Source organism: Antennarius striatus, chromosome 8, assembly GCF_040054535.1.
Source record: "Antennarius striatus isolate MH-2024 chromosome 8, ASM4005453v1, whole genome shotgun sequence".
Taxonomy (NCBI): Eukaryota; Metazoa; Chordata; class Actinopteri; order Lophiiformes; family Antennariidae; genus Antennarius; species Antennarius striatus.
The window spans coordinates 16,699,489-16,718,400 of NC_090783.1; the positions used below are offsets into that span (position 1 = coordinate 16,699,489).

At 43.8% G+C, this 18,912-nt stretch overlaps 3 protein-coding genes across 5 annotated transcripts; 2 read left to right on the forward strand and 1 right to left on the reverse strand.

Moving 5' to 3' along the window:
- Positions 1-19: 19 nt before the first annotated feature.
- Positions 20-11,646, forward strand: micall1a (MICAL-like 1a). Of its 2 annotated transcripts, none has more exons than XM_068320894.1 (16): positions 20-797; positions 2,776-2,824; positions 4,922-5,063; positions 5,281-5,381; positions 6,386-6,534; positions 6,631-7,199; positions 7,288-7,348; positions 7,548-7,972; positions 8,324-8,664; positions 8,745-8,879; positions 8,965-9,091; positions 9,512-9,602; positions 9,872-9,945; positions 10,060-10,174; positions 10,260-10,306; positions 10,431-11,646. In XM_068320894.1, exons 1-16 carry the CDS (start codon positions 652-654, stop codon positions 10,595-10,597), a joined length of 2,739 nt encoding a protein of 912 aa, XP_068176995.1. In that variant the 5' UTR covers positions 20-651; the 3' UTR covers positions 10,598-11,646. The 2 variants fall into 2 exon arrangements, with proteins under 2 accessions (XP_068176995.1, XP_068176994.1); XM_068320893.1 differs by having other exon boundaries at positions 21-797; positions 8,282-8,664.
- Positions 11,647-11,765: 119 nt separating this feature from the next.
- c8h22orf23 (chromosome 8 C22orf23 homolog) lies at positions 11,766-16,788 on the reverse strand. 2 transcript variants are annotated; one of them, XM_068320898.1, is made up of 8 exons: positions 16,648-16,788; positions 15,904-16,004; positions 12,952-13,036; positions 12,780-12,842; positions 12,515-12,685; positions 12,253-12,387; positions 12,007-12,107; positions 11,766-11,901 (listed from the first exon to the last, which is right to left on the reverse strand). In XM_068320898.1, exons 3-8 carry the CDS (start codon positions 13,034-13,036, stop codon positions 11,779-11,781), a joined length of 678 nt encoding a protein of 225 aa, XP_068176999.1. In that variant the 5' UTR covers positions 15,904-16,004; positions 16,648-16,788; the 3' UTR covers positions 11,766-11,778. The 2 variants fall into 2 exon arrangements, with proteins under 2 accessions (XP_068176999.1, XP_068177000.1); XM_068320899.1 differs by having other exon boundaries at positions 15,904-16,547; positions 16,648-16,785.
- klf1 (Kruppel like factor 1 (erythroid)) lies at positions 15,606-18,687 on the forward strand. Its single transcript, XM_068320897.1, has 3 exons — positions 15,606-16,010; positions 16,675-17,500; positions 17,591-18,687. Exons 1-3 carry the CDS (start codon positions 15,936-15,938, stop codon positions 17,764-17,766), a joined length of 1,077 nt encoding a protein of 358 aa, XP_068176998.1. The 5' UTR covers positions 15,606-15,935; the 3' UTR covers positions 17,767-18,687.
- The last annotated feature ends 225 nt before the right edge of the window (positions 18,688-18,912 follow it).

An 18,912-nucleotide genomic window follows, 5' to 3' on the forward strand; every position in this document is an offset into this window, starting at 1 on the left:
CCCCAGCGGGCGCAAAATTAAACAACAACGTCATATTGACTGGGGGAAGACACAACGCCTCAGTCTGGCAACGGGGATGACCTAACTGGACCTTTGGGGGCCAGCCGCAGCTGTCAAGGACCCTTTTTTCTCTTCTAAGGGGCTTTTCTAGACTGGCGTTCCATCAGCAAATGCATGTTCCCCCTGCGCCAACAAACACCGTGCCGAGGTCCACCTCCAGCTAGAGACTGTAACCTCTGCTTCAACTGGGGCTAGATCAACACCTTAAACTGGGAGAAACCCTCTGGAGTGAACAAAGTTCTTACGTCATGAACTTTGTTATGTGTGCTATCTACTCTGGATACCCGTCGTGGTTTGTAGTCAAAAGGCTCCGTTCCATTTGTAGTTCATAGCGGGATACAATGCCATTTGCTGTCACAAAAGTAAGCTAACACTAGCTAGCTTCCTAGCCATGCTGGTGTTGACCGTGACTCAGTTGCTGCTGTGCCGGATTAGAAGATCGGGTGTTGCCTTGCCGTCGACCCTCCAGTGAAACGCTGCTCGTTTATGACCAGAGAAAAGACTTTGTGCTGCCTCCTGTCCCCTCCTGGATCAAACACCCGGACACTGGTTTTGACAGGACTCCTCGGATCTCCAGGATAAGGCGTTAGAATGATGGGCTCTCTCAAAGCTCTCCAGGAGTGGTGTCGGGTTCAGTGTGAAAACTACGACCATGTGGACATCAGAGACATGTCCTCGTCTTTTCGGGACGGATTGGCGTTTTGTGCTATAATACATCGTTACAGACCAGAGCTGATGTGAGTAAACCCGAGTCCAGATATGCGTGGTTAATTCGGATTAGTGTGATGGCTGAGGGACAAGTCTGTTTACAGTGGTTTCAGTTATGATGAATGGGATCTGGATCGTCGTAATGAACAATGGAGAGATGTTTCAGAGCAGTGACCTACTTTTTTCATTTTTTTTACATCTGTTTGTAAGTAGTATTCTGTGTTAGTGCTTAGCTTACTTTTTATGTGTTGTTACTTCAGGTTGCATTTAAGAATAATATGTTTTCATGTTTTTGCACTTTAAAAAACTTGTAGAGGGAGACTAAAATGAGCACTAAGCATGTCTCATGATGATTTAAAATTATTTTGGTAGAGACCAAAAACAGAAAATATATTTTCTTACAGATTAGTGAGTCCACACTCCCTTCTGTGTTTGTTCTTTTAGCTTGCATCAAGATAGATAAGTTATTTTGAAAGGTTTCTGCATTCTTTGACTGTCATGTGATTGACATTTCACAGGCATGTCTCTGAAAAAAAGCACTGCCCCTGTGTGGGTGGGGTGCACCCTGTTGACTGCTCTGGGGTAGTGGTTGATTGTCCGAAAGATGTCTACAATATTTGTTGTCTTTGTCCTGTGATTGACTTTATTTTAGATATTGAGTGTTTTGCCCATGCTGCGATCTTCTCAGGTGGGCTTGAAGTTGCAAAGGGAGCAAACTGGCCTGTGATTGGATGACAGTCAAGCAGATATTCGTGGCTGGACCAATCAGCTAAGTTAGTGAAGTGGAAAATATCTGCAAACACATCACAGCAGCAAAATCTTAAATCTAGAAAATGGACACATCAACTTTTCAGCTCTGCCTCCTTAATTTGTTCTTCCCAGCTCGGCCCTGGCTGTGACTCCCACGGCCCGACTGAACTCACGATCGACACAGACAGCCCGTCAGGTTGATGTGCTGCTGAAACCTTCACCTGTCAGGCTGGATTTAGCTCTCATGTTGGTCCAGGCATTGTAGCGCTGCCCTCCACTCTGCAGCTAATGTGTTCATTCAAATGGATCATGCTGAAGGCCAATGAAGATGCTGGTAGAGCAAAAGGACTCGTCTGAAATTTCAGCCAGGCCAGTGGAGAGAGACGAAAAAAAATCATCCGTATCCCAGTTCACCAGTGCGACACGGACATTGCACATTGCACCTGATCTTCCACGTCACAAGTAGCTGGCTCTCCTCCATAAGTTAGAAACCCTCTGATGACGATCTGTGTGATGTTTTTAAGTCACTGCAGTCCATCATGTCGGTAGCTATGATATAGTGGACCTGTGACCACATGACCTCGACGTTAGCGCTGCTGTTCGGTGTGTTTGTGACTATGGAAGCGAGATTAGAGAGAACAGAGGTCACTCTGTGGGACTCCAACACTGAGCTCATTCATAGGCGTTTGCCTTCTTGGGAGTTCCACATGTTCTCCACCAGCTCTCACCAGGGTCATGATGTCTTTCCTCCCATCTGACTGTTGTTCCACTGCTACACACATGTGTTGACATATGCTCATTTATGCAAAACAACTTCACTTTTATAACAGAACACCTCAGACATTAGCAGCTTTACTGCAGGATGTTTGCTGGTGAGGGGTCTGGTTGTATTTTCTGTAGGCATTCCTAAACCAAGCCTTATGTTTACAAGGCCCTCACTTCGGTTTCAAGCAGCCGCTTCTTTCCTTTTGTCCTGGCAGTTTTTCACATCAGGAATCATTTATGTGTAGACTAGTATCAATTGTCAGCACTGTGGGTTGGAAAGCTTAGCTGCTCGCCATTCCTGCGCGTATTGCTGTCAAGCTAATAATAGCGTTGTGATGGTTTATAACATTAGTAGTGTGAAGAGCTATGTCTGTCCAGTACCATCAAGAATCAGCGCGACTCGTTTGACGCTACATTAATGGTTTTACAAGATTTTTCATCACCTGCGTACCCATCTGGGTTTTAAAAGGGACTTCTGTCTTGTGATTCCAGAGACTTTGACTCGCTGTCTAAAGAGGATGTCTACGAGAACAACCGGCTGGTGAGTCAGAAACGTCCTGAGCGTCCATGCAGCTGTGGCATGTGTTTTTTTCTGTGCATTTGATTGTGTATGTGGAGTGAAGTGTTGCATAATTGTGATTGATTGAAAAAGAAACAAAGAAAATCAGAATATTGAGGATAATCAAGACGATGCTGACATAAACCAATGACGAAAAAATATAAAAAAGAATTTCCTGACTGTGCAGTTCATATAATTCAGTGGATCGAAACCAGAACGCTTTCATTTTTTTGTCGGGTTTTTCCACATTGTTGGCAGGCCAGCAAAACATTGTGGGATGGAATGGGAGTCTCCTCATTTTCAGTCTGAGCTAAGTTTTGGCGACTTTGTCCCACAGCTTGCATTCTGTGAATCCAACAGCTTTCAGAGAGAAGGGTCATTGATGGCAGCACCACAGGGGGCTATAATGTGGGCTTTTCTGAATTAAGTGTTCCACTGGATTGAACAGACTGTAAATGTGAGAGGCGTTTAGATTTTGCCACTAAGGAGCCAAATTTGAGTTCCTGTTGGTTGTCTTTCCTTAAAAACATTCTTGTAAACGACTTCTATCACAGGTTGGTCCCTCATTGAGTTCAGAAGAATTATCTCTCCTAGTTTCATTACACTCGCCTCCTTTTCCTTTTTCCAGCCTATCTTCTGCATCCTCCTCTCTGACACCATATGTCCTCATTTGTCCCCGAAGTCTGCTCACCACTGTCTGTAATCCGTCCACCACGTCTGTCTTCACCACTGTCTGTAATCCGTCCACCACGTCTGTCTTCACCAGTGTCTCTAATCCGTCCATCACGTCTGTCTTCACCAGTGTCTCTAATCCATCCACCACGTCTGTCTTCACCACTGTCTGTAATCCGTCCACCACGTCTGTCTTCACCAGTGTCTCTAATCCGTCCATCACGTCTGTCTTCACCACTGTCTCTAATCCGTCCATCACGTCTGTCTTCACCACTGTTTCTAATCCGTCCATCACATCTGTCTTCACCACTGTCTCTAATCCGTCCATCACGTCTGTCTTCACCACTGTCTCTAATCCGTCCATCACATCTGTCTTCACCACTGTCTCTAATCCGTCCATCACGTCTGTCTTCACCACTGTCTCTAATCCGTCCATCACATCTGTCTTCACCACTGTCTCTAATCCGTCCATCACATCTGTCTTCACTGTCTCTAATCCGTCCATCACGTCTGTCTTCACCACTGTTTCTAATCCGTCCATCACATCTGTCTTCACCACTGTCTCTAATCCGTCCATCACGTCTGTCTTCACCACTGTCTCTAATCCGTCCATCACATCTGTCTTCACCACTGTCTCTAATCCGTCCATCACGTCTGTCTTCACCACTGTCTCTAATCCGTCCATCACATCTGTCTTCACCACTGTCTCTAATCCGTCCATCACGTCTGTCTTCACCACTGTCTCTAATCCGTCCATCACGTCTGTCTTCACCACTGTCTCTAATCCATCCGCTGTCTTCTAAACTCTGCGCTTCACCTCATTTCATTATCCTGATGCTCATTTTCTGTTGCTCAACCACCGTTGCATTCTTTTGCTTGCGTAATGTGTAACCTGTCTACACTGGTAAAGACTGACGTAATGACATTGTAATGACGTTGTAATAACAGGGGTGGGCTAAAAGAAGACTGCTCATTAATGGGACAACAAATCTTGTGGTGTGTATTGTTTGTTTGTGCCCCAGAGTCCTGATTAATGCCCGTCGTTTCTGTTTTATCACATCCGATATCATCCCCTATTATTTCTGACACCACCTCAGGGTTAGTGATAAGGGTATAAAGGGTGATAAAGACAATGGACTTTGGTTTGTGCTGCTTAATGCATTGAAGACTAATATTTAAAACCCATAAACATTGTCCAAGTTTCATCAGCATGCGCCACACACCTCGCTGTTAAGAGTTTCAACACCGGAACATTAAAACATTGAGAAATGGAAGCAAAAGGCAATAATTATCATAATTTAACAGCGTAAACGTAAACACAGTGTTTGCACATTCTCAGCTGCTTCTTCATCTGCTTCCTTCTTTCCAAACCTCGGCCTCCCTCGTCTCGTCTTCGCTTCATCACAGGCGTTTGAGGTTGCGGAGGCAGAGTTGGGGATTCCAGCACTATTGGACGCAGAAGACATGGTGTCCATGAAGGTGCCTGATCGGCTGAGCATCATCACATACGTGTCTCAGTACTACAACTTCTTCAACAATAAGTCCAAAGGTACTTTCTATAAGTCCTGTTGAAATTTATGTTCATTTTCTTAGAATTTACTCTAATGTTTTCCTTTGATTTTAACTTGAATAAAGTCTTCATGCAGTGCTGTTTTTTTTTTTATTTCCAGTCACGTTTTCAGATGGAGCAGATCATATATTTTGTGTCGCAGCGACTTAATGACTTACTATCACTTATCACTAACAGAGGACTCCCTTCTCTGCAGCAAACCCCTCTTGCATGAAAAGGCTCAGTACTGTTGGTCATAATGAGACGGCCCAGAAGAGGCCACCGACCCCTCTGGAAGACAAAGTGGTTGAGTCCGAGGTAAGAAAGTGTACAGATTAGCATGAAAACTACACTGCATTGTATTTCTGCATGATCCTGGTTCTACCTGTTTCCTACAAGCTCTTCTGTAATATTGTACCCATGTTGTCCTTCAGCAGAACACAGTTATTTATAAGTTTGCATCAGTTTTTGTTTGAAGCCCTGGAGTATCTGATTGTTTATGTGTTATTTGTCGGTATTAGGTCGTCACAGTACAAATCCCATCCTGCCATTGCAGTACAACAATGTACAGTACCCACAAATGTGTTCAGTAATTACTGTTTCCTTGTATGGGTTTGTTTTCCATCGGAGGGGAAAGCCGCAGTGACAGAAGTAGGGTCCATAAAGATAGCCTGTATCCTGTCTCTCTTTTCTTGCGTTTGGCCTCAACTTATTTTCACCATCCCTACACGTCCACGCATCGGCATCCTCCTCCTCCTGTTCCTCCAGATGGAAATCCATTCCACTCCTTCCTCTTCCTACTCTTCCTCTTCACATCTAACCCCCCCCTCCACTCATTGGCCTTCAGCCTAGGCAGTAGGATGGGAGTGGGGTGGGTTAGGAGGTGAATGAAAAACATTTAGGTCAGTCTTTTATAACCACCTCCTGTACATAAAAACTGGTGGTACCAACCTAACGCTAGTTCTGACTGTGCAGCGGCTAACTTTTTCTTTACCTAACAGAAATTAAAAGAGACAAAAAGCAGAAATTATATGCCTGAAAGCAAAATATCAACATTTTTTAATAAAAACAGAGGTGCTAACTCTCTATTTGCTTTGTAAAACTAGTAAAAACAACTTTATACCAATCAAATATTGTTTTAAACTCAAAAAGAAATGCAACAACAAACCATGTGAATCCACGAGAAGCAGGCCTAGCCGTAGCTCAACAGTCCACATCATGAATTCCTGAATCCATGTTTGATCTCCCACATTATTTTCCATCTCCCCCCATTCCCCTGATGTATTCCCCCTCTCCCTTCCTCGCAACGTTGCTTGCTCTAGTCGGGCGCGGCCGTGCGGCCTGGCGAGGAAGCGAACACCACAGTGAAGCGCAGCACGCTCAGCAGCACCTGCGCCGCCTGCCAGAAACACGTTCACCTGGTGCAAAGGTTTCTGGTGGACGGCAAGCTCTACCATCGCAACTGCTTCAGGTGAATACCACAGCTCCAGATTCGTCGTGTTCACATCTCCACAAACTTCAGCCAGTAGAGAATCCTAACATCACCCCGTGTCGTTTTGTGCTCCAGGTGCATGGAGTGTCACAGCACTTTGCTTCCTGCATCCTACAAATTAGGAACCAATTCCCGGGAGTTGTTCTGCACGCATCACCTCACGAGGCCAGCTTTAGCCAATCAGAACGGTCGACCGGATCTCAGTAAGAGACCTTTGGCAGTTCAGTCTGCCAGAATCGGTCGCGATACAAAACCTTCTGGGAAGGACCGAACGGAGATTTCTTCTCCAGCGAGCCAGACGAATGCCACCGACATGCCATCCAACGACTCCGACACCGTCACTGCTGACACGACCAACAACGCTGACTCTGTGGACCAAACAAAAGACGTGGATGACGATGGAGAGGCTGCAGACGCTCCTCCTCCTCCCCCCAACCCATTTGACGAGAGCGATGAAGAGGAGGAAAAAGAGAATTCTACCCCAACTCCACCGGGAGGCTTAACGGAGAACGGGGACCGGCCGCCAACACCTGCAACCCATCCAGAGGGCGCCAGTCGACCAATCCCAGCCCCCCGTCGCGTCGCTGAACCCACCCCACCTCCTCGCCCTGCCCCTCGGGTTCGGCTACTCCTCCCGTCAGACGGTACCGCCAGACCTCACTGCAGAATGTAATCGATTGTAGGAAACTGGATCTGTTGATGCACATCCTCACATTCTGTTTGGAATTCCAGGTGAGAAGCAGAAGCCCCCGACGCCCCCCAAACCTCGAGAAAGATCGCAGTCTCCTGGAAGGTAGCTGAACCCCCGCTAAATCTTTTTTCTGTCCATCGCCACCATGTTGTTGACCTCACACCTACCATCAGATCATAGTCATTATCTGTTCACAGCACATACTGCAGGTGTTTGCCCCCCCCACGCTTCCATTTGGTTGTATTCTGTTGTCTTCCGCTGTGTGACCCCTCCATCCCTGTCTGTGTGTTTATCTGTCCAGCCTGTCCAGTGGCACCCATAAACCCAAAGACCCTCCTTGGCTCACCCTGGTCCAATCAGACACCAAGAAGAAGAAAGCCCCCGCCCCTCCATCCGCCATACTGGCTACACCTCCCAATACAGGCTCTCTGTCCTCTCTCAAAGGGGAGGGCTCTCGGCCCAGCACGCCTCCTCCCCCCGCCAACCCCTTCGACGAGGACGACGATAACGACGACGAGAATGAGGAGGGAGAGGAAGAGAAAGGGAGCGAAGGAAGCGCGATTCCACCCACGGTGGTGGCCAGTCACCCGTGGTACAACATCACACGGACGGCCGAGGCCGACGCCGACACCCCCCCTAGTGGTGGGAGCTCGTCCCGTTCTGCCAGTCCCGGGAGCGCCAAGAGCAAGAAACGCCTAGCTCCCCGTGTTCCACCGCCGCCAGGAGGTAACTGATGCTACTTTAATCAGAACTTAACGTCAAGACGAAACGTCTCGGTGTCGAGATTCTGTGATTGATTTGGTTTTTTCGTGGGATTCTGTGTCCCTGAGACCCTGAATCTCATGGTAATCCTCTAAGGATGTGCTGATGGACTCAAACTGAAATTAAGGATTTAAATACTGAGAGCGGGACGTCATATTTAAATTTTTGTTTTTTCTTCCCCCATTTTCTCTCCATTTCAATCTGCCTCTGCTTTGATCCCCGTTTCTCCTCTGTTTGCTCGGCGGGATTTGATAAACCTCTTTCCCTTTTCAGTTCTTCCTCACTCTCAGCCCTCCTCTTGCTCTCCCTCTCCAGCTCTCAGCACAGAGAGCCTGTCTTCCTCCTCAGACCACAGCTCCTCCCAGCAGTCGGGTGTCGGTGCCAGCAGGGACCAGCAGCATGTGTTCACCAAGAGCGTCTCGGAGCCTTTCATCTGCTCGCAGAATGAGTCCGCCGCCTCCTCTTCCTCCTCAGAGCGTCTGCCCCACCCATCCCAAAGCCTCTACCCCTCCCCCATGCCGTCACATGCCACCTCAGCTCCGGCTACCCCACAGATCGGTCGCAGCCTGGAGACCAACGGAGCCGAAGCTCTTCCACCACGGCCCCAGGTGACCCCCAGTCCCTTGGTGTCAGGAGCTGTCCAGTCTCACAACAAGGTGGGGGGTCGTCCTTCAAATAAAGCAATGCAAAGTGACTGGCAAGTCGTATTTCAGCTGTATGTGTTTCCTATTTTCAGAGGTTCTGTAAGGAGAACCCCTTCAACAGGAAAGCTTCTCCCTCCCCTTCTAAATCCAAAACCAGACCATCAAAAGGCCCTCGACCTGCCAGACCCCCAGCCCCCGGCCATGGCTTCCCTTTAATAAAACGCAAGGTATAGAATCTAAAGAAGGCTGATGCCATACACTGAAGAACTGAATTAAAGGTTGTGTATCTAACGGTGCGAAACATCCGTCCAGGTGCAGTCGGATCAGTTCATCACAGAGGAGGACATCCAGGGGGAGATGAGGCAGCTGGACGAGCAGCTGGACGAGCTGGAGCAGAGAGGGGTGGAGCTGGAAAAGAAGCTGAGAGACAACCCCAACGGTATCACGTCAGGCTCCACAGAGACAAAACACATTGGCTGCCAGCATTTTGAAGCAATTGAGCTCCTTGGGTGGACTTTCTCCGACGCTCCGGATATTTATCGGTGTTTTCTTTCCGATCACGAGGTGTTTTCGCTCAGAGCGACACCATGTCGCTGACATATGAAAACTTTGTAGCATCGTAAACGGCTGCAAGTTCTTCTTCCTCTGATTTTCCATCCTCTGTTCCGTAACTGGATCTGTCTTCATGACGCTAAATTCCATGATTAGAAGCCTGATTTTCTCTGACGAGCTCCTCCAGCCCTTCCTGCTGAATAACGTTAACATCCATAGATGTCATTGGCAGCCAGTGAGTTCAGATTTGCACTACAGGTTACATCACAGTAGATTGAATGCTTCTATGTCCCTCTTGGTTTTTCAGATGAGGATGAGGAGCACCTGTTAATGGACTGGTTCAGTCTCATCCATGAGAAACATCTGTTAGTACGTCGAGAAGCTGAGCTGGTCTACACGTGAGTCCAGATCACATCAAGGGCCAAATATTAGGAATCCTCACACTTCAGTTGGTTTCCACACTGGTCAGACTTGTCTTTTTAAACATGTAGCACACAGGCAACATCAGTTCACTGAGTTACGATCCTGTACTTTAGGGTCCAGCAAACTTTACGGTCATTTGCAGCAGCTTTCTTCCCTTGAGGCACATTTATTTTTAGATTATGTTTTGAAGCATGTTGTTGGTTGTTGTTCTATAACTTCATTAATGGACTGTTTTTCTCTGCAGATCGAAGCAGCAGAACCTGGAAGAGAGGCAAGCGGATGTTGAGTATGAGCTGAGGTGTCTTCTCAACAAACCGGGTTTGTATGGCTTCATCATGTCCAGACTCAAATTCTTTGGCTGCGTCTGTGATGCCTGGCTCACGTGTTGCAGCCATAATAAAGAATAATTAATTAATAATCTCTCTCTTTCAGAGAAAGACTGGACGGCGGAGGACAAGAACCGGGAGCAGGAGCTGATGGCTGAGCTCGTCACTATAATCGAACAACGCAACCAGATTGTCAATAACATGGACCAGGACAGGCAGAGGTAATCAGCAATGAGCATTTAAATGATTTTTTGGCACACACCCGAAGTTATTCATCATCATCATTTTGCAATCTGATCTGATTAGGGATGAAGAGGAGGACAAAGTCATCGGAGCCATGCTGAAGAAAAAAGGTACGAGTTGGAGTAAGATCTATTTGTAGCAAGATTCTTCATCATGTGTTTTATTTATTTTTTTAGTCACATTTTACAACTTATCTGAATCTCAATGCATTTTTCTTAATTCTTTTCATCCCAGACATCCTTAAGGATCCAGAGGTTGAGCAGGAGCAGCAGCAGCAGGAGCAGCAGCAGCAGCAGCAGCAGAAGAAGAAAGGGACCAAGTTCAAACCGATCAAGGTGCTCAAGAGGCTGAGCCACAAAGGAGAACCAGGAAAGAGCCCCCGTAAGCAGAAATCACCGTAGAAAAGACGCGTTCTCCTCCAAGAGGATAAAAGACTTTCTGTAACAAGATAAAAGAAAAATAAGTGCATCAGGCCAAGAAGAAGTGGCGCGACCCCGAATCCACTCCCTGTCTCATCCTACTTCGCTTCGTTGAGTTGCGCTTCAAAAAGACGAGTCAAAAGCTTTGAGAGTTGTCATTTTTTGTGCAGTCTCTAAACAACTGCAGTAATTTGTTGTAAGTTGTTTCGCTCTGCTTGCCCAGCAGTGTCTCTTCCCAGTAGGTTTTTGTCAAGGCGCTGCAAAGACGCAATTCATCAGACCACTTTGAAAGAACCCGGGATGAAACAGGTTTTTAATGTTTTTAATGGACTGCTGACTTAACACTCCTTGGATTTCTGTCTTGATTTCAAAAGTCAGTAAGTAAACGGTACTACCTAAAGGAAAGAGAAATCTCTTCCCTCAACCAGCAGTGGAGACTTCAGCTCTTCTGGCTGCTATGTTAGGATTGCAGCTGTCTTTTGTTTGTTGTTTTCCATATTTGGAAATCTGTATCGATACTGACAAATAGAAGAAGAGTTTCCTAACATGGCAATTCTTACGTGCAACAATAAATTATAGACAAGTAGTATTTTATCAACTGTAGAGAAAACCCTGTTAACAGTTTTAACCACTGAATATGCAATCATTTTTAATTTATATATTACTATGCCTTTCATTAACTGCCCATATTTTGCCTTAAAAGCGGATAAGAAAAAAAACAAAACAAGTATTTTTAGTGCGAGTGACTTTTATTTAATTGCATGTGTGGATGAGCCTCATGTTGGAGCTCATGTAAAAGCCAGGATGTTTGCTCATTCTGTTCCTGTTCTGACATTTAAGATTTTTAATTTGTCCTCCATTTAAACGGTAGCATCTTTGGTGTCTGTTTCTACAACATTCGTGTCCTCCTTGTCCAGCTGGAACCAAGGGCTTCTGTAGATCCACATCCTGTCAGCTGGACTTTGTTTGAAAAACAGCAGCAGGACTAAACCAAAATACTGACTGGAATAAAATGACTTCATGCAAGTTCATATTTCTTGTAGATGTAATGCTTTCACTTCCTGGTGGGATGGGCCATTACGCTTGAACTGCAAAAATGAACTATCAGGAAATCACTCTTAACCCAGTCATAATCAAACTTATTTAGCTTGATTTCCAAGAGCTCAGATGGTGGCTGTGAGTTTTCCCCCTTCTGTCAGGCTTTCTTTCGTCGGTCCTCTCCTCCCACAGGTCGTTGTCTCCTCTGGGCTGCACGTCTTCTCCAACAACTTCAGTTCTCGAATTTTCTGGTAGTGGAATTTGTGAAACAACACCAGTTTAAGTGTTGGGATGAAGTCCACAGTCTTCATCCCAACAACATCCTGAAATCAGGGATGTTAACAGTTGTTTACCTGGGAAATCTCTGTGTTGATGATGTTGAGGTACTGCTTCTCCCGGCCCAGAGCAGCCATGTCCGTCAGAAACTGTCTTCTTTCCTCAATCTCATTCAGAACTATGAAACAGGTTTGTAATAGATGGAGTATTTTATGCAGACTGGCATTTAATAATATCTTGCTCTCAAGGGTAAATTCTATTCCTGACCACATTCCCTTTGTGTTACTCCTGTTCATTATTAGTTCCTGTGCGGTCAGCCTCACCTTCCTCATACCGATCGCTCTCCACCACTTCTGAGTTATGACACACAGGAACATTTCTGGACGATGAACCTGTTGGCTCTTCTTGTCCCGTTTCCAAAATATTCTGAAGTCTTCTTTTCTCTTTCTCCAAGTCTCCTGGGTGAAAATAATTTTAACCAGTTGTGACTTTTTGTATAATCAAAAAAAAAAAAAAATGAATGGATGGAGGAGAGTGTGAAGATCGAGTGAAGCGAGTTTGGTATCAATAGAGGTGTGGACTTACTTGTGGGACCAGGACAGAAATTTTCTCTGATGTAGCTGTTCCCAGAACGACAGGCATCAGCGCTGCGAATCTGAGGCCTCCAATCCAGACGCTGGACAAGTTTACTGGTTTTAGGCTGAGGGAGGGATGTGGACGGTACGGAGTCAAAAGTCACGGGTAGAGCTTCTCCGTCTGAGAGGAAAAATCATTTTGAATATTGCAAAATTAAGTGGTGTTTTGAGGTCAGTAATTTAATTATATGCTGGCTTAAAACTTCTTTAAATACCTTTGAGACATTTATTGATCAGTCTTCTGTGGATACTGGTGATCCTTGATTCCTGCATCATTACTACACACACAAACAGAGAGAATAAGAGAATTTATGTATAGAAAACATTTTCACATACATCAATTTATTGATGTTTCGCCTCCACAGTGGAATATTAACACAATCTAACATCTCATCATATCCTGGGTCTCCTTGCTGTAGTGGGTCGTTCTGGGGTTGCTCCACAGGCCAGCTCTGCGTTCAGAGGACATCATCTGCAAAAGACCCACAGAAGAGGAGAGGATTTTTAATCTTCATTCTCCTGAATTGTGTATGAGTCAAAAAAGCATGAACATCGGGGAGGAATAGCTTCTGAAAAGGACACCACTGGGGGTCAATGTGGAGATATGAACTTCAACATTCTTTTTTTAATTAAGACAAGCATGAAAAGTTATTATTATTATTATTATTAATAATAATAATAACAATAATAATGCAGTATAAAATATAAAAGAATAAAGTATTTGTTGCTTTTTTCAGGTGCACCCAATTTGTAGGTGTCTTTTTCTGCGCCTCTTAAAGATTGCATTGTGAATTCACTTTTGAAAATTTCACTCTATGCGAAATGAAGTTCGACAAACAGTTGGAAATCTTACTCAAATTTCCGGTCGGGTGTTATCCTAGTCCTTCGTGGGAACTTATTTCTATATTTTGCGCTAGCTACATAGGCAGGAGCGTCTTCTCCAGTGTGTTATTCTGGTGTCATAGCAACCGAATTGCGTTTAACACTTCCGCACTAAAACAACACGTGATAGCGCGCATGAGTCACATTATTTTAAAACAATTTTAAACAATAATAGGCTCTAAACTCTAAATATTTAGTTGTACGGGTATTTTCAGCAGGACTACTATTTATTAATTTGCCCAAAAGACAGAGAAACAATGACGTCACTTGGCCACTAGATGGAGACAAACGCTCTAATTCCTTTGTGATTTGTTTTTTTTCCATTGTTGTCTGTTGATAGTGTGAATCAGCTTTTTTATTAATCCCCAAAAGGAAATTATCTGTCCACTCTAGTGCTAGTCTATGGTAACCGCCTGCAAAGTACATATGTGTACACGCCTGTGACCCTCACACACACACACACACACACACACACACACACACACACACACACACACACACACACACACACACACACACACACACACACACACACACACACACACACACACACACACACACACAGGGCCTGTAAGCATGCGGATGAGATGAGATAATGTGATAATTAACTGTCACATAAAGGATATATTTAGTCTTTCTGCTAATATTTCCTTTTACCTTGCAGCAATAAATACCCATTTTCCCATTAGTGATCAACATATGTATCATTGGTAAACTTAATGATGTATTCACATCATGAAGTTTAAAAGAATTATGGACGATATATATTAAAATTATACCATCACATTAAGGTAGACTGCACAGTCAGTAGACAGAAATCTAACCCTGTTCCCTGTAATAAACATGAGAATTTCCAAATTATTTCAAATGCATTTCAAACTATTTGTCTATCTATGTAAAAGCCTCTAAATTATGAATATCATGACTCATGTACATGTAATGTTTTCTTGGGTTTTTTTCCCCACTGCTTCAAGATAACATCATGTGCATGTGATGTTTAAAGGAGTCAGCAGTTTTCTGCCCAACATATTAATTAGAGATTAACTTTACGTGGTTTAAAGCCATGCAGAGGGCATTGTGTAAGAGTAACCACCACAGTTTTCATCTTGTGTGGTGGATTAGAAGAGTCTTTATCAGCTATGTGCTCGTCATCGTTCATCAGCAGCAGCCAGGAGTCCATTATCTTTAGGAATACAGCAGCCTGCCTCTGCCCCATGTCCAGCAGATAAACAGCAGCAAGAATATCATCACCTTCCACACACACAGGTCCGCTAGAAGTCAGTACATATCCTCATTGAGAGGACATAGACCGACCTGTACATGTATGCTCTTCAAACAGCTCGAAACAAAAACTGTTGCACGTTTGTGTGTTTGTTTATGAGCGAAACCAACCAGATACAACTTGCATTTTTGTGTTATAATTACTTTTCATTTTGATTACATGATGAAGCTCTTTTTTTCCTTTAATTTGTCTCAGATGAGCCCTCATTGATTTTTATTTATTTCTAAATGCCTTTAACTTGTCTTTCATGTAATAGTTGTTATTAATGGTTTTTATATTGAATTTCTAATCCATTATATTTCATTTTAAAGGACTATACATTACCTTGTGAGGGAACGGTACAGATAAATTTACCTTAACTAGTTCCTACAGTGCTACAATTGTGTCATAATTGTCATCTTGTCCTTATGTATTTGTCCTTTCTTAGGCTATTTACAACTTCGTTCTAATGTGGTAGATTTCAATGTGATTAGATGGAATTTTGAACATTGGTAGATAAGTACATTAAATAAATAGTGATATAATAGTGTGATAAATAAATTATCATTCAGCTGAAAGATTGCAAAATGTTTTAAGTTCTCTGATCAGTTTAATATATTAATGAATGTTGTTTACCTTAATGTTGCTCTCCATATAAATTGCTGTATAGGATATAATTCTTTTAAATAGCCGTACAACAAAAAGATCATTTAATGTTTGCATTATTATTCATTACTAATTTGGTGAGGCTTGAATATGAGACTGATGCTTTTTAACAATCTAGAAATTCTTGGTAAATTAAAGTTCAGTACTAATCAGTTTGATTTGACACACAAGTCAGGATGATGTGGTCGATAGTGGAGTTTTTCTAGTGACTATAAATGAACTCTTGTGAATTGAGAGAAGAGGCATCTGAGTAACTTATACTCCACCTCCTAACGGTCAAAACCTACATGAAAAAGAGAGATTTGAAATGTCACAGCTGACAGAGATAGACAAGCGAAAGAGGGAGAGATAGCGGATGAGGAATGAGGTAAAGGAGAGGGCCTGAAGAACCTGTTGCTCAGTCTTCAAGAACTGACTCAAACTGAGATGAGAGGCCTGATCGGACTTTAATGTTAGCTGGATGTGAGACGGTCATGTGAAAAAAACCGGATTAAGAAAACTAAAAACGTGAACGGCACTTTTTCTCCTACCTCTGGCAGTGGCTGTTGTGTCCCAGTGCTTGATGGCGGTCACACAGGCGGCGCTTCCCTCCTTCAGCTCTTTCTCCAGCCTCACTCACTCCACTTACAGTCTGAAAGTAAGTATCCAGTTCGCTCCAGATGTTCAGTTCATGACCGGACACCAAAGTCAGACATTTAATCCCATTTTTGAGACAATCACAAAAGTAATGATATCACTTGTCTTGTTTGTTAACAGTATGGTAATTTGTTGATTATTTGCATATTCAACAAATAAATTTACTAATATTGAAAAAATATGAGTCCATTTTGTCCTTTCAAATTCAATTTCACTGGATCACACGTCTTTCAAGCATTAGCTTTATGTATTTTCCATTCTGCAGACATCGTGCTCTCGTTCCTGTGGAGGTTAAGTTACTTTTTGTGAGCTGCATTGAAGACAAATCAGTTGAAGTAATTTAAACAGATTGAAAAAACATAATGTGAAAACAATATGAAGGGAATAAATGGATTTTAGCAGTGGTTCAACCAATGTCTTCAATAATCCAGTAGATGTTGGTAAATTAATGGAATTCTGTCTTCCTGCAGAGGTGACCAGTGAAATGAAAGAGGCAAAAACGCACGGTCATCATTTCGTGTTTGCATGATGAAGTCAACTGTAAAAAAACAACAACTGTGACTCTATTTTTCTTTAAATGTGAAAGTAATTTGCAGGAGTCTTTGTTCTGTAATAATAATTTCCACGGTGATCATCACCTTTCAATCCTGTCCAACACCTCCCAGTCTGAGGGCGGCCCTTTCCCCACAGACTCTGGAAGCTCCGAGCAGCATCAGGTCCCACGAGGAATGTCGGAGGAGCTGCAGAACGATGATGGACAGGCATGCTGGGACATTGAGTTCCTCCTCTCTGACTGGGGCAGCCCATCACCCGACCTCAACCCCAATCTGGAAAATAATAATCAACCGCTCCAAGAGGTATGCCAAGACAGGGGGTACCAAGAGACGGCCATGCTGAAGGAGCGACCAGAACAAGAGCATCAAATGAGCAACGGCGGCCTCATGGCAGACCTCATGTCCACCGTTGAGACCGCGGCGTTGGTCCAACCAGAGCTGTACCACTATGGTTATATTGGGGAGCACACGGCTCTGACCTCATTTCCTGGTCTACCTGCTGTGGATCATTTTGGCTTCCCCCTAGGAGACAATGTGGAGAGGCACAACAGAGGAAATCTCACTAAAGTCTCATCATGTGACTTTAACCCATACTACCCCCTGCAACACCCCCCGGTGATGGCCTTCCCCGACAGCCGGTTCATACCTCCTCAGTCCGTGACCCCCGACCCCCGACACTACAGCCTCATGCCACGCTTCAACCACAACGCCAACCTTTTCTGTGACTATCCTCACAGCCAGGCCACTGTTAATCTGCCCCTTCATCAGCAACAAATTCTGGTTGGATCACCGCTGCCCCCCGGTGGGGCGGAGGGGAGGCGCGGACGAAGGCCTGCGGGGAAGAAGAGGCCCGCCATCCACAGCTGCGAATACCCCGGCTGCAGCAAGACCTACACCAAGAGCTCACACCTCAAAGCTCACCTCCGCACCCACACAGGTAGGCCCCACTGACCCAGAATGATCCGTTTCAAGGTGGTTGAATTCATCTGTTTGGTATTTACTCTCTGTTTTGTTATTTACTCTTCAGGGGAAAAGCCGTACCACTGTTCATGGGAGGGCTGCAGCTGGAAATTTGCCCGCTCAGATGAGTTGACGCGTCACTACCGCAAGCATACGGGCCAAAAACCATATGAGTGTCTCCTGTGTCAGCGGGCCTTTTCCCGTTCTGACCACCTGGCTCTGCACATGAAGAGACATACTTGATGTCTGTGCTCAAACTCACCGTCTCATCTGAGAAAATTAAATGATAGAGATATACTTATATTCTGATCCAAATACCATTAAACAGCAATCAAATATAATTATTTGGAGCAACACATTTTGTTTTTTGTTAATTTTTAACATTAACAACAGCTCCAGACCTCACTACCCACACTAAAGTCCCTAAACAAACAAAGATCTAAAGAGAAAGGCTAGATTTCTAGAAAGGATGATTATCCAAAATGTTTAAACTCTGAAGGTCCAGAAATCACATTGATCCTTTCAAAGTAAAAGCACTTTGTGAGAACCAGTACAAGACTCATAATGTAAAGTGTGTGTGTCTTCAGCTGTAGGAACCACTTAAGCAAACACTGTACACACTGTGGACATGCAGATGTAAAATATTAACACTAACAAAAGGTCTACCATAACATGTATGATATGGGTGGTAACACAAAACACAAGAGCCTAATTTTGAAGGATCTCATGGTACATTGGACCAAAGATACAGCTTGGTAACAACCCTAAAATGCTGAAATGATCTGATATCTTGGTCTGGCTTCTGTTAGAACTTTGACTTTCATTGTCAGGCCATTAAGCCACAGAACATATACTCAACTATTTGATCATATAGTTATTACAAGGTTATGCATGTTTATTCTTAATGTTCATCTGTTTATGGAATTTTAATGTAAGAAAAAAAAATGCTTTCATCTCTCTCACCACATAGCAATACAAACTGTAAATAATCTGCAACTTCTGTTAATTTCTAAATATCTAAAAATAAGCAACATATTTATTATAGTCTTTTATACCAACACAAGATGCTTTGCTATTTTATTTTGTTTCATTTTCAAGTGTGCTTTTACTGAAATTAATAATTTCATGGTGATTATCCTAATAAAGATCTATATTGGTATGAAACAGTGTGAGTATGAAATTTATTCATTTCACAAACCTATTTCCACAGCAGTAACATTCAAAAGGCAAATTCAAGGTGTAGTGTCGTTCTTTGGCCTGTAGGTGGCGGCATTCTATCATTTGGAAGGCTGATGGTTTGTGTCTGAGCGTATCTACAGGGTATCTTTACCTCCATAACTTCTCTACTGACTGAAACTGACAGGGAAATGAAGGATGAGGATTAATCAG

Coding starts and splice junctions, on each gene's coding strand:
- klf1 (XM_068320897.1), top strand. CDS start 15,936: ATGGCGGTCACACAGGCGGCGCTTCCCTCCTTCAGCTCTTTCTCCAGC. Junction 16,011..16,674: donor ACTCCACTTACAGTCTGAAA/GTAAGTATCCAG, acceptor AACACCTCCCAG/TCTGAGGGCGGCCCTTTCCC. Junction 17,501..17,590: donor TCACCTCCGCACCCACACAG/GTAGGCCCCACT, acceptor TTTACTCTTCAG/GGGAAAAGCCGTACCACTGT.
- micall1a (XM_068320893.1), top strand. CDS start 652: ATGATGGGCTCTCTCAAAGCTCTCCAGGAGTGGTGTCGGGTTCAGTGT. Junction 8,665..8,744: donor CTGTCCAGTCTCACAACAAG/GTGGGGGGTCGT, acceptor TCCTATTTTCAG/AGGTTCTGTAAGGAGAACCC. Junction 9,946..10,059: donor GTGTCTTCTCAACAAACCGG/GTTTGTATGGCT, acceptor TCTCTCTTTCAG/AGAAAGACTGGACGGCGGAG.
- c8h22orf23 (XM_068320898.1), bottom strand. CDS start 13,036: ATGATGTCCTCTGAACGCAGAGCTGGCCTGTGGAGCAACCCCAGAACG. Junction 12,388..12,514: donor TTTCTGTCCTGGTCCCACAA/GTAAGTCCACAC, acceptor ATTTTCACCCAG/GAGACTTGGAGAAAGAGAAA. Junction 11,902..12,006: donor TCAACACAGAGATTTCCCAG/GTAAACAACTGT, acceptor TTCCACTACCAG/AAAATTCGAGAACTGAAGTT.